This window comes from Eleutherodactylus coqui, chromosome 5 (genome assembly GCF_035609145.1).
Source record: "Eleutherodactylus coqui strain aEleCoq1 chromosome 5, aEleCoq1.hap1, whole genome shotgun sequence".
Lineage (NCBI taxonomy): Eukaryota > Metazoa > Chordata > Amphibia > Anura > Eleutherodactylidae > Eleutherodactylus > Eleutherodactylus coqui.
The window spans coordinates 51121139-51135676 of NC_089841.1; the positions used below are offsets into that span (position 1 = coordinate 51121139).

At 40.8% G+C, this 14538-nt stretch overlaps 1 protein-coding gene across 1 annotated transcript in view; it reads left to right on the top strand.

The window, feature by feature from the left end:
• The window catches only part of DCC (DCC netrin 1 receptor), a 640441-nt gene that overhangs the window by 457336 nt on the left and 168567 nt on the right, over positions 1-14538 (top strand). The window contains exons 13-14 of the mRNA XM_066604857.1: positions 5328-5466; positions 12315-12364. Coding sequence (XP_066460954.1) covers positions 5328-5466; positions 12315-12364 — 189 coding nt within the window. The remainder of the gene's footprint in view (positions 1-5327; positions 5467-12314; positions 12365-14538) is intronic.

Below are 14538 nucleotides of genomic sequence, written 5' to 3' on the forward strand. Positions count from 1 at the left end.
CAACATTCCCACTGGTTATTTAATGTCTACACCCTGTAATATCATAGCGCTCTAGAAACACATCTAGTCCTCTCTTAAACTCCTATATGGATTTTGCCATCACCACATCTTCAGGCAGAGAGTTCCACAGTCTCACTGCTCTTACAGTAAAAAAAACCCTTCTATGTTGGTGAAGAAACCTGGCTTCTTCTAGACGTAGCGGATGCCCTCTTGTTAGTCTTGCAGTCCTAGGAAACAACAGATCATAGGAGAGATCCTTGTATTGTCCCCTAATGTAGTTATACATAGTTATTTGATCGCCCCTTAACCGTCTATTTTCCTGTGTGAATAATCCCAATTTGGATAGCCTCTCCAGGTATGCCAGTCCTCCCATTCCATTTATTAATTTAGTTGCCCTTCTTTGTACCCCCTCAAGCACTATAACATCTTTCCTGAGCATCGCTGTCCAGAGCTGTACACAGTATTCCATGTGAGGCCAGACAAGCTCCTTATATAGTGGGAGGATAATGTTCTCGTCCCTCACCCCTATATCTCTTTTAATGCACCCCAAGACTTTATTTGCTTTTGCAGCGCCTCATTGGCATTAATTGCTCCAGTTAAGTCTACCATCAACTAGTATCCCCAGGTCTTTTTCCATCTCACTTTTTCCTAGCAGTACCCCATTTAGTGTATATTGGTGACATCTCTTTCTCCTGCCCATGTGCATAACCTTACATCTAGCAATATTAAACTAGCTATTTTTCTACCCAATTCACAGCTTATCTAGGTCCATTTGCAGCAGTATATTGTCCTCCGTTGTATTAATTACCTTGTGTAATTTTGTATCATCTGCAAATATTGATATTTTACTGTGCAGTTCATCTATCGGGTCAGTGATAAATATATTGAACAGAATGGGGCCTAATACTGAACCCTGTGGTACCCCACTAGTGACTGTGGCCCAATCAGAGTAGGAACCATTTATTACCACCCTCTGCTTTCTATCTCTAGCCTGTTCTTTACACAGATACACATGTTTTCTCACAGACCAAGCTGTCTCATTTTATATATCAACCTATTGGCACGGTGTAAAATGCTTTAGAGAAATCCAGATATATGAGATCAATAGACTCTCCCATGTCCAGCCTAGAGCTTACTTCATTGTAGAAGCTGATCAGATTGGTCTGACATGATTGACCCCTCATGAACCCCTAATGAAGCGGTAATACCATTGTTTTTCTTGAGGTATTCCAGGATGGTATCTCTCAGAAATCCCTCAAAAATGTTTTCCATTTATTGAAGTGAGACTTACCAGCCTGTAGTTACCAGGCTCTCTTCTTGACCCCTTTTTGTATATTGGAACCACAGTGGCAATACGCCAATCCAGTGGTGTTACTACCCCGGTCTCAATAGTGTCCCTACATATAAGAAATAGTGGTCTGTCTATCACGTCACTTAATTCCCTTAGAACCTTGGGTGTATTCCATCTGGGCTCAGTGATATGTCGATTTAAATTTTTGTTAACCGGTTCTGCACTTCCTCCTGAGTTAGACAGGTAATACTTTGTGGGAGGTTGATTTTATCTACCTGCATCTCGTGTGACATTTCTTTTTCCTTCGTGAATACACTTAAGAAAAAACTATTTAATATATTCACCTTCCCCTCATCATCTCCTATGTTTTCTCCTGCATTATTTGTTAGCGGGACAGTGCTCTTAGTGCAAATCCTTTTACCGTTTATATAAATGAAAAATAGTTTGGGGTTATTTTTGCTCTCTTTGGCGATATTTTTATCTTTTCCTTACATATTTTTTTTTTTCCCTGTATGATTTTAGCGCTTCATGTTTTAGTAGTTTAAACGCTTTCTTTTTTTCGTTTATTGCCCCCCCTTACAGTCTTGTCGAGCCACATTTCCTTCTACTTGTAGTTCTCTTATTTTTGAAGGGTATGAACTGCTTACGTGAGGTGATTAGGATGTTTTTAAACTTCTCCCATTTGTCGCCTGTATTGTTATTTATAAGGATGTTGTCCCAATTAATGTTACCGATAGTAGTTCTGAGCTGATCAAATTTTGCTTTACTAAAGTTAAGTTTTTTGTCCCTCCCTGATAAGGCTTCTTATTGAAAAACAGCTGGAAATTAATTATATTGGGGTCACTATTTCCCAAATGCCCCTCAACCTGCACCCCCATGATTCCGTCCGGTTTGTTAGTTAATAGTAAATCCAGGATGGACCTCCCTTTAGTTAGCTCCCATACAAGTTGGGTAAGGTAGTTATCTCTAATTGTTCTTAAGAACTTATCGCCTTTGTCTTCGTCTTCCCATATTATATCTGGATAATTAAAGTCTCCCAAAATAATTACTTGATTGCGGTTTGACACCTCTTCTATTTGCCTTATTAATACGTTTTCAGTTTCTTCTTTTATTTTTGGTGGCCTATAGAAACCTCTAACAGGTTTTTGATATTTTTCTGTCCCTGTATTTCTACCCACACCGTGTGTTCATCTCCTACACCTATATCTTCCCGTAGCCTCAGCATTAAGTAGGATTTAACGTACAGACAAACCCCTCCTCCTTTCTGGTTTCCACGGTCTCTTCTGAAGAGATTGTAAGCCTGTAAAATCACCGCCCAATTGCACTTATCATCGAGCCATGTTTCAGTTATTCCTACTATATCGTAATTTCCTACAGACATTCTTGCTTCAAGCTCACCCACTTTACTGATCAGACGTTTTGCATCCATTGCCATACAATTCATACAGATGGAGTTGCACAATATATTTGATTCCCCACAACTCTCTGCTATATAAACAGGAAGTTGCCTCTAAGCAGCCAATCAAAATCCACTTAAATTGAGATCTTATTTCCTGTGTCAGTCTCTAAGGCAAGGGATGAGCCCTGGGGAATTCCTTTAGGCAGGAGCAATTTATGGATGACCTTCTCCATCGGGACAGATGTGTTAGGTTCTTTAAGTAGCTATACATATTAGATGTAGACAAACTGAACCTGGTGATTTCAGCAGGACTGACCCATTTATTGGGGGCTTCCCAGCTCTCTCCCAATAGCAAAGGCTGGCGGAGATCACGATAAGGCTGTTGAATTTCAACTGCCCAATCTTATTGTTTTTGTGAGATAAGCTGCTGTCAGAAGTGTCTGGCAGCGTCTTTCTTCCCTCTCTACATTCAGAGCACATGAATGACAAGGTACAGATGTAACCAAGGTTATCTCATCTTAAGACATTGAAAAACTATTGTTATCTTAACACAAGAAATGCCATTGAAAGGGTAAATAAACTGTGGCACAAAAAGTTATCTCACATGTTGAGAATCAAGTTAAACTTGGCTACATCAGTAGTTGTGAGTTGAACAAGCATTCAGTAAAAAGCTACCTAGAATGTACAATATGGGCAGCCTAAATCATGGCCCCATAGCCAGGATTGTCTTACCAGATGATGACTATTTGACTGTCAGTGCATTAGCAAATCAGAAACAAGTCTCGATTGTTTTTAACCCCTACGTCATTCTAAAGGGATTGGTCAAAAAACATCCAAAAGCAGCATTTCCAAGAGGGTTGTTTAAAATGACCCTCCGGCCCAGTGGGCAGAATTTGTTCTGGGACTGGTGGGAGAGGGTAGTATTATCTGACACTCTCCCTTTGTGTCATTGTCAAACAATGAAATGGGGAAGGAAACCAGCAGAATCGGCGAACAACAGCACAACCGAAGAGTGCTAAGGAAAATTACTTCTCTCCTCTGGTCCAAGACAAATTTTGTCCTGACAGCGTAGGGTTACTTGAAGTAATTTATCTTCAACATTTTTGGTTTTGTCAGGCGTAGGAGCACAATTTTATTACACCCACAATGACCTAAACTACCAAGGTTTATTTCCAACTCTAGGTTTACCTTAAAGACGGAAATCTTTCTTTTCTGTGATCCAAAAAGACATTTAGTGGAATCCTTTTAATTAAACCAAAAGACAGAGGCCATTAAATTAGAAGAGACTCACTAAAACGCAGCCTAATTTTATAGCCGCGTCCATTTTCTCGTCTCAGTAAGGTCAGAGACCTGATCTTCGTATGCCATTTCAAGTTTTTATTGGCCACATTAAAGGTACGAGTGGCACAGGCTCCGGGTCTATTAAGAAATCAGCGACAGAAGTGATTTCTTCATTTTAAAAAACATTTTTACTCGGCTCCAAACTATCCCTTTGATATTCTGCGGCGGCGTCTGAACTATCTTAACTTTCATCTGCAGAGTCATAAATCAAAGTCGTTTAATATCAAATCAGGAGTCAGGAGAGCGATGAAAATAGATGTGGCTAAAATATTGGGTTCTGTTTTTTGATGGAGATTTCACCAGTGGAAAAGATAATTACTATGGAGTGTAACGGAATTTAATAAAGCCAACGGCACAAATGGTCTGTCATATAATTAAATACAGAGCCGCGCTATATAGCGATCACTCAAGAGAGAGCTCAGCCTTTCCCAGGAACTCCCCAAATCATTTCCGCTATTAATTTTGACAGGCTAAACCTCCAAGTATCTATTTGTCATCCATCCATCAATGTATCAGGACCCATGTAAAACATTAACGGATACAATGTTGCCAAGGAATGGCGGGGATTTCTTCAAACAAAATTGAATTGTTTAACCTTCCTTTACGCGGTCTGAGTCAATAGAAGGTTTAAATATTTGGTTAATGGGAGATTAAGGCTAAATTGTAATTTAACGCATTTTAATATTGTCATATTACTTAAATTATACACAATGATAAGTCATGTAATGATATTTTTATAAGCTGCAATACCATGCCTTACCTTTGGGTTTGCTGTTTAGAGAGAACATGTCCACAACAGGAGAACTTCTTTCATTTTGGGTGCTACATGATATTCTAAAGCTCCACTAACACTACTTTTACATGGGACGACTGTCGGCTAAAGAACGGCATGAGTGTGTGACGTCACCGCTACTTGTTAGCGCTCGTGCAGATCATCGCTGAGTATTGCTGGCTTCTCATTGGCTTCTTGCTCGGTGCTTCATATTCTATGTGAAGCGCTGAGTGAGGAGCGTTTACACTCAGCGAGAAAGCCAACGGTCTTCAAATAGTAAACAATGTTTTGCATATAGACTTAATGATTATCGCGCATTTTCGTTCGTTTGAATGAACTTTTGTGCAATAATCGTCCTGTGTAAATGGCCCTTAAGGGTTGGTTGCACCAACCATGATGTCAATCCCGGTTCAGGTAAACTGCGATCAGCTGTTGAACTAGTCATCAAGCTAAAGTACCCAGATTATTAGGTATTATGCGAAATGGAGTGGGTGGGATTTAACTTTTTCCTCTTCATTTCATAGAATATTGAAGTTGATGGACTTTTGTACAGATTAGAAGGTCTTCGGAAGTTTACAGAATACAGCATAAGAGTCTTGGCATACAACCGCTTTGGACCAGGTGTCTCTACTGAGGAACACACAGTTATGACTCTGTCTGATGGTAAGCTATATGCCTAAACAAGTGGACAAGGATGGAAAGTTGAAATTCCTGCAAAGTGTTTCAGTGTATGACTGGGAGGAACTGAATTACTTGGCCTATTCTTCATAATCCAGTGGTCTGATGGGCTATAATTTGTTCCATGAACTGACTAACTTTCCTATGCAGAGACCAGGTGATGGTGCAAAGCTCCAGAATTCAAGTTTTTATCTTTCTGTTTTTTGATAACCTTTACCAAGCTCACATATGAGTTGCTACATAAGCTGCCCACATTCAATTTTTTGGGCTATTTTATTGATGACCTATCCTCAGGATAGGTCATCAGTAGTGGACCCTGACTAATCAGCTGTTCGGTAAACACACAACGTATGGAACAGAAGCAGACTGTTCCAAGCCATATGTAGTGGTTGATGCTGGTAATTGCAGGAGCAGCTCTCGTTTATTTTAATAGGAGTGCACCTACAATTACCAGTGCTGGCCACTAAACAGGGTTCAGTGCTATCTGCTTCCACGCTGTAACCTGTGTTTCAGCTCTAACAGCTGACATCTGAACAGCTGATAGGCCAAGGTCTCAAATGGAGGACTCCTGCCAATCAGTTATTGAATTCAATGAGGTGAGATAAAAAACACAAAGACATTACTCACTGAAGAAGGAGCCAATAATAGACTACCTAATAGACTGCAGGGCAGGCTTAATCACCATAAACCCTAGTAGAATGCAGAGAGCCAGACATCAATATGGAGGAGCTACTTCTTGTGTTCAGACTAATGTGCAGCCACTCACTCAACCCAGCCCAGATTGGGGGAGGGGTGACTGCAAACAAAAATAGTCTGCACCTGTGAACTGATACCAAGGATGCCAGTCACAGATATGTGCACCACACTATATAGGATTGCAACCCCTACTGTCAAAGCAATGGATCACCCTGTATCACCACAGTTGGTTACACAGGCTGACATCCTAAGCTCTCCCAAAATCTATAGCAAATTTCATGCAAAAAATGCTGATAAATGCGGGTGTTAATTTTGCATTTTGGCCAAGACACATTAGCTGACGGGCCACGGCAAAGCCACGATGCGTTCGACAGAACATACACTATCTCACTATTAACTAGATTAAAATCACTGAGGTGAGAAAAAAAAACAAAGACATTACTCACTGAAAAAGGAGCCAATAATGCACCACCTGATAGACTGCAGGGCAGGCTCAGCTGCCATAAACCCTAGTAGCATGCAGAGCCAGACTTCAATATGGAGGAGCTACTTGTTCTGTGCAGACTAATGTTTAGTCACCCAACTCAACCCATCCCAGATTGGGGGAAGGATGACTGCAATTAAACATAGTTTGCACCTCTGAACTGATACCAAGGATGCCAGCCACAGATAGAGTCATAGAATCATGGAATGGTAGAGTTGGAAGGGACCCTTGGGGTCATCTGGTCCAACCCCCTGCTCAGTGCAGGAACACTAAATCATCCCAGACAGATATTTGTCCAGCCTTTGTTTGAACACTTCCATTGAAGGAGAACTCCCCACCACCTGTGGGAGCTTGTTCCACTCATTGATCACCCTCACTGTCAGAAAGTGTTTTCTAATATCTAATCTGTGTCTCCTCCCTTTCAGTTTCATCCAATTGCTTCTAGTCTTTCCTTTTACAAATGAGAATAGGGCTGATCCCTCTGCACTGTGAAAACTATTTAGATATTTGAAGACAGCTATTAAGTCTCCTCTCAGCCTTCTTTTTTGCAAGCTAAACATTCCCAGATCCTTTAACCGTTCCTCATAGGACATGATTTGCAGACCGTTCACCATCTTGGTAACTCTTCTCTGAACTTGCTCCAGTTTGTCTTTGTATTTTTTAAAGTGGGGTGCCCAGAACTGGACACAATATTCCAGATAAGGTCTGACTGAGGAAGAGTAGAGGGGGACAATTACCTCACGTGATCTAGACTCCATGATTCTCTTAATACATCCCAGAATTGCATTTGCCTTTTTTGTTCTTGCATCACACTGTTGACTCATGCTCAGTCTATGATCTATTAGTATACCCAAGTCTATAGCAAACTGCATACAAAAAATACTGATAAAATACGAGTGTTAGTTTTGTATTTTTGCCAAGACACATAAGCTGACAGGCCACGGCTAGGCCACTACACATCCATCTGAATCTACGCTTTCTCCTTATTAGGCCATTTTCACATGGGCTACAAAACTGCTCGATTTTGTAGCAATGCAACGGTGCTACAAAACGCATATATGAGAAGCCCATGGTTTTAAATGGGTTCTTTCCCGTGAACGATGTTTTGTAGCCTGCGACATTGCTAGAATACAAAATCGTGGCATGCTCTACACAGCCTGAGTTGCGATTTTTTTTTTTTGTAGCCTATATTTCCCTATAGAACCTTCCTTTCTGTTGCATCGCATCGCACAAAAATGCGTTTTTTGTGCAGTGCAATGCAACTTTTACAGTAGGAAATGCTACTGTAAAAGCCCTAAAATTTGCCCTAGCTGCAAAGAAAATACAAAAAAAAAAAATAATAATACATCACCTAAGAGGTGCTGTCAGGCTTCGACGTGAGTCTTCTCTTCAGCTCTGGCACTTGTCTCTAATCTTGTGCCAGCCCTTTCTGGATTGGAGGTTTAAATTTCCCGCCTCCAGGAAGTGCTGGCTGTGATTGGTTCTCAAGCATCGCAGCTCAGCCAATCAGAGCCAGCGGTCAAGAACTAATCACAGCCAGCGCTTCCAGAAGGCAGGGAATTTGACCATCCAATCCAGGAAAGGCTGGCAGAAGGCTAAAGATAAGTGCTGAAGAGGAGATGCATACTGGAGCCTGAAGCACCTCTTAGGTGATGTATTATCCCATTACGCCTGAGGAAGAATCCTGAGAGGTTGGAAAGCTTGCTATAACATCATGTATTTTTGTTAGCCATTTAATGGCAACATATCTACAAGATTACTTGGTTTCTCTTACTGGGAACAATCACTTTTCAAACAGTTCCTTAAAATGACAGCAAATGCTGTAATATGGAATATACTGGTTTTACAATGACTTTCCTAAAATATGTATTTTTAGAAAACTTTCATTAGCACATGGCACAGGACATGCGACATCTCAGACAGTCACAATGTGGTGTTTTTCCTGTCAGGCAGATGTCAGTCAGAGCTGCATACGATTCAGTGGTTTCAGTACAAATCAGATGTCAAACCTCATCCTTAGCAGAAAGGTTTTAGATTTACTGTGTGCAGTTTAATAGATTTATACCACCTTGGCTTAAATGATAAATATAGCAATGTGGTGCAACACATTTTCCACCTAGGTAAAAAAAAACAAAAAAAAACCAATAGGGACTATCAGCTACCACAGTGTGTATTGTTAATAGCAGGTATGTAATAACCCAGTTATACCTGTGATTAGAAAGTCTGTCCTAAACACTGGTTCTGTTTAAATTCAGGATTTCCATAAAGATGACTGCAATCAAGTGCTATGAGCTCCCCCTAGAGGTGGCTGTGATTAAATGCTATGAGCTCCCCATAGAGGTAGCTGTAACCTGGTGCTATAAGCTCCCCCTAGGGTGGCTGTAGCCAGATGCTATGAGCTTGCCTTAAAGGTAACTGTAGTCAAATGCTATGAACTCCCCCTAGAGGTAGCTGTAGCCAGATGCTATGAGCTCCCCTTGGAGGCAGCTGTAGTCAAATCTTATGAGCTCCCCCTAGAGGGAGCAGCCAGATGCCATGAACTCCCACTAGAGGTGGCTGTAGTAAAATGTTATGAGCTCCCCCTAGTGGTTCTTGTATATAAATGCTATGTTCTCCCCATAGAGGTGGCTGTGACTAAATTCTATGAGTTTCCCTTAGGGGTGGTTCTAGTCAAATGCTATGAGGTTCTTTTAAAGGTGGTTGTAGTCATATCCTATGAGCTCCCCCTAGAGTGGTTGTGGTCATATGCTATAAGCTCCTCCTTGAGTTAGCTGTAGCCAAATGCTATATGCTCACCCCATTAGCGGCTGTGGTCAAATGCTATGAGCTTTCCCAAGAGGTGTTTTTTGCCAAATCTATGAACGCTCTTTAGAGATGGCTATAGTCAAATGCTATGAGCTCCACCTAGAGATGACTGTGGTCAAATGCTATGAACTCCCTCTAGAGGTGGCTGTAGCAAAATGCTATGAGGTACACCTAGAGGTGGCTGCAGCAAAATGTCATGAGCTCCTCCTAGTGGTTTCTGCATTCAAATGCTATGAGCTGCCCCTAAAGGTGGCTACAGTCAAAGACTATGGCAATGTGTAGGGCAGTAATAAGAGAAATTTAGTTCTGGACCCTCTTTTACCAGCTCATTTCTTACAGTGAGGGTGATCAATGAGTGGAACAGGTTACCACAGGAGGTGGTGAGTTTTCCTTTAATGGAAATCTTCAAACAAAGGTGTCTGGGGTGATTTAGTGAATCCTGCACTGAGCAAGGGGTTGTACCTGATGACCCTGGAGGTCCCTTCCAACTCTACCAGTCTATGAGTCTATGAGCTCCCACATAGCAGTAATGTGGTCTGCATTTATTTTAGATCAACCATTGTAGTGGGTACTATTATTTTTTGAAATATAAAAAGTGTGCCCTATCACATGACTCATTAAAAACAGGACTGTGAGTAGTCAGTGCTATAGGTAGGTGAATCATGTGACCCCTCCTGACTATACTGAACAGTGCAGGACATACTTGAAGAGTAGAGGGTCATGTAAAAGTATTTTTCTAGACCCCTGATTGGTACCTGGGAGAGATATTTTAAAGGGACCCCATTCATCTTCTATAAGGTGCCTGATTCAAGGAGACCAGTTAAAAGACTAACCTTAACCCTTTAATATACTCACACTCATGTTCATGTTAGCTAACCCACCTGTAAATAGACTGTTTCAGGGTTCTTGTCCTTTGTCAGTGTAGAGCAACGTACTTGTCTGGATAAGAGGACTTAGATGCTGTTCGGTGGGTGCTGGTTGTCATTGAAGAGATCCAGCAGGTGTATGGTGACTTATTTTCAAGCAATGCTACATGGGAATACAAAAGTAAATTAGCTCCTGCCAGCCAAACTAGAGACTCCTGCAAAAAGAAGAGTGACCTATTTATGGTATAGGCAGCAGTTTCAGGGTTCCTACCCATGACTAGATCTAATATACATACATCTTCCCATGAAGCATTGACTACAAATAAGTCTCCATTCACATAACGAGGTCTCTTCAATGAGAACTAGTAGCCCCCAAGCTACATCTAAGGCATCTCATGCAACCATCCAGCACCCTGCTCAGTACTGATGAGGGCCTGAAACAGCTGGCTACACATGGGCTGTTACTAGAGATGAGCGAGCATACTCGTTAAGGCAAACTACTGGAGCGCGTAGTGCCTTATTTGAGTACCTGCCCGCTCGTCTCAAAAGATTCGGGTGCCGGCAGGGGGCGAGGAGCGGCGGTGGAGAGTGGGGAGGAACGGGTGGGGGGGGGGGGAGATCTCCCTCTCTCTCTCAATCTCTCTCCTCCGCTCCCCCCCGCAACTCACCGCTCTCCCCCGCCAGCACCCGAATCTTTTGAGACGAGCGTGCAGGTACTCGCATAAGGCACTACTCGCTCGAGTAGTTTGCCTTAGCGAGTATGCTCGCTCATCTCTAGCTGTTACCTTTTGGAGTCGTCTCTGGTTTGACTGACATGAACCAATTTCCATGTTTTCCCATGAAGCATTGCCTGAAAATAAGTCTTAATGCAATTGCTGGGTTTCCTCAATGAGAAACAGTTCTCCCCTAAGACATGTTTGCTGATTTATTAAACTTTACATGTGTTTTACGTTATCAAAAAAAATATATAAAAAAACAAAAAAAAATCATTTTTTTCCATTCTCCCTTTTCGTTACATGAAATTCGCTTCTGTGTTCTTCCAGCGGAAGGCGTTAGTAATGAGAGTTTTCTTAAGTCCTTTCTTGGGAGCCACCGTGTTGTCATACGGTGTCATGTTGTCACTAACTGACATGTTGTAGCAGAAAGCGCACATTGTGATTGCTAAGCGCCCCGTTACTAAAAGGATCAAAGCTGAAGTCAGCATTAATTGCAGAGCTGTCATCCTCCACGTGTTCAGTACACACCAGACTGTGCGACATGACATTGCTTTTATATCTTGTCACATACAATGTAATGACAAAAATAATCAACTGGCAGTTCAAAAATAAGCTCTGAAGTCTTTATGTGACTAAAAGCTCATACAGAACACAAAGGTGAACGCTAAGCTGTTTGACACTACATTGTCTTCCGTGCGTTCAATACTATGAAACAGAAAAACGGTACGTACAACACATAGTAATGGAGAGAGATGGGCAAACATGAGATTCTGTTAAATTCACCAAATGCCAAATAATTGTTGAGTTGCCTCCAGTAAATAAAGAAACAGTACGTAGAAATAAGGATTTAACCCTTTCCAATCCACTGTCTGACGTCTGAAGACATTATGATTTAAGGCTGTACAGCTCCGATGTTGTAAGACGTCCGTCGGGGTTCTCTTACTGTATATTGCCAGCCTCTCTGCTGTCGGAGCCTATCCAACGTGTCACCTCATGCAGTACTGGCTTTAGCCAGCAGATAGCACCGTTGTATAACGGCAGAAAAAGAGTAAACCCCCTAGGAAAACCAGGATACAAATTGGATTGGAAAGGGTTAATGGCATAAAGCTGAATTTTTTTGTATGTCGAATGGAGGGAGTCAACAGTCTAGAATAATGATCCCTGTTTCAGATCTTTCTGTGGAGGGCAATGCGGATTTGCATTTGGGGTTACTCTGTAGTTGGCAATGCGGTCTAATAATATTGGCATTGTTTTGTTCTCTTCTAGTACCAAGCGCAATGCCCCAAAATGTATCGTTAGAAGTGGTAAACTCAAGGGTAAGTCTCCATTATAATTACTATTATTACGGTTGTTGTGTTTTCTTATAACCTATATAATTGCAATGCAAATTATTCAACTGGTGCTGCAAATTAGGTTTATTTGCCAAATTTTAAACTTCCAGCTGTTTTCCAAAAAAGTGAATTTATTCAATATAACTTATATAACATGTGGTTTCTCCAAATTCAACCTAAAAAAGGTCACTTTTAATGACTACTGCTGTCGCTGAATTTTTCAGCCCCATGAAGAGAATCCTTCATAAAAGCACACATTTACAAATCAGGAGTTGTCACAAACACACCTGATGTAACTAATCAAGGGCTTCATTAGTTACATCAGATGCACTTGAGATAAACCACATCAAATATCTGGACTGGCTAGGGCTTTGTTAACTGTGACGTTTGACTGCATGTTATGGCTAAGTTAAGAGAGGGGTCCAAAAAGTTGAGAAAACAGATTAATGTCTTGTACAAATGAGAAAAAGGATACAAAAAGATAGCAAAGGCTCTGAATGTTCCTAGAGATACAGTTGGGAGCATAGTTCAGATGGCAGGGAGTGCGTTTGTATACATTACAAAAGGGAATGTTTCACTCATATTTTTTTCTTACTACTAGATAGCGAATCATATATTCTTGTGTTCCCAATGCTTTTCTGAAATGTCAGATAGCAGATTTTCAAAGTCGTATTTAACTGTATTTCCTGTACATAGTTGTGAGTGACCATCTTGTCTGAGCTACTTGCACAAAAATTTTGCGAGTTTTTAGCCTTCTGCACTGACCTCGGCATTTTTCTGAAAAGTGGGTAGGGTTTTTGGTAAGGGGCGTAGATGTCCCGGACCAACAGATTTATGTATAATTTACCCCAGAAACTGGTGTATATTAGGCCAGAAATATACACCAGGTTGGATAAGGTGCACACTTCAGTTCAGGAGCACAGAGCTGCTGGGATGTGCTGAATGCATGAAGAGGCGTGCGCCATATTTTTTCCCAGGGAGCTTTGAATGGCTTATAAGACTTCCTCCACCCCCTGATATACATTGATGGCCTCTCACACATCCAACCAGTATCCTATTATGCATTGATGAGAGCCTCGAACTGTGGTTTGGCTTATATACCTAATCATGTTGCATCTTGTAAAAGACCACACCTGCTAAATGTTAGGCCCTGCCTACTTTTAAAAAACTGGCGATGACTGGTGTAAAAAATCCTGCAAAAGTCAACATTTTGGCACTTGCACAAAAATTCTAATGCAAGAAGAATAATACATATGGCTCAATGTGTCCTGCTTTGCCCTCTCAGGTCCGGCTCAGCGGTCTGCTTTTAGAGTGTTCTTTTAAGCAATTCCCAGGTATATTCATGTAGGTTTAGTAAAACTCTGAGCTCGGATACAATCAAATCATGACTATGTTGTAACCTTGAAGAACATAAAATAAATCCTCCATAGACATCCAAAGACTGTGCACCATAATCACTCAGATAAGTGCGGCCATTACCGTACTCTCTGCGCTCAGAAAGGTATTTGAATGCTTACAAATATTGATCTGTGATAACAGTATTATATTTCTTCACTCTCAGATTTAAGATCGCAGCAGAAGTCTTCTCACTGGCAGCACTTACTGTAATTGTTAGCAAAATAAATATTTTGTAGCTCTCCGTCTTTTACTTTGTCAAACAAATTCTCTATTATAAAACTTTATGGTTCATTTTCCTATAAGACCTCTATTAATGTAATAGAGGTTTACTGCAGCTTCTATGGATTTTCTACTTAGAGTGTTCTACAGAACATTGAAATGAAAACTACATCCTAAAGAAATGATTGTCAGTACTCCATAGTTACCAGCTATATATACTGCACTACAGAAAAGGATGAGTAATCGAGTAAATGCTTCACATTGTATACCTTATCTTGTACAGATCTTGGGTTACACGATGACTATTCTCCATTTATACCTCAGTCAATCAAGCTATCTTGATTAATATCAGTATCTACTGTATCTAGTTTTATCTATCTATCTAATATCTATCTAATATCTATCTCATATCTATCTTTATATCCATCTATCTATCTCATATCTATCTTTCTATCTATCTATTTCATATCTATCTATCTATCTCCTATCTATCTCCTATCTATCTATCTATCTATCTATCTATCTATCTATCTATCTATCTA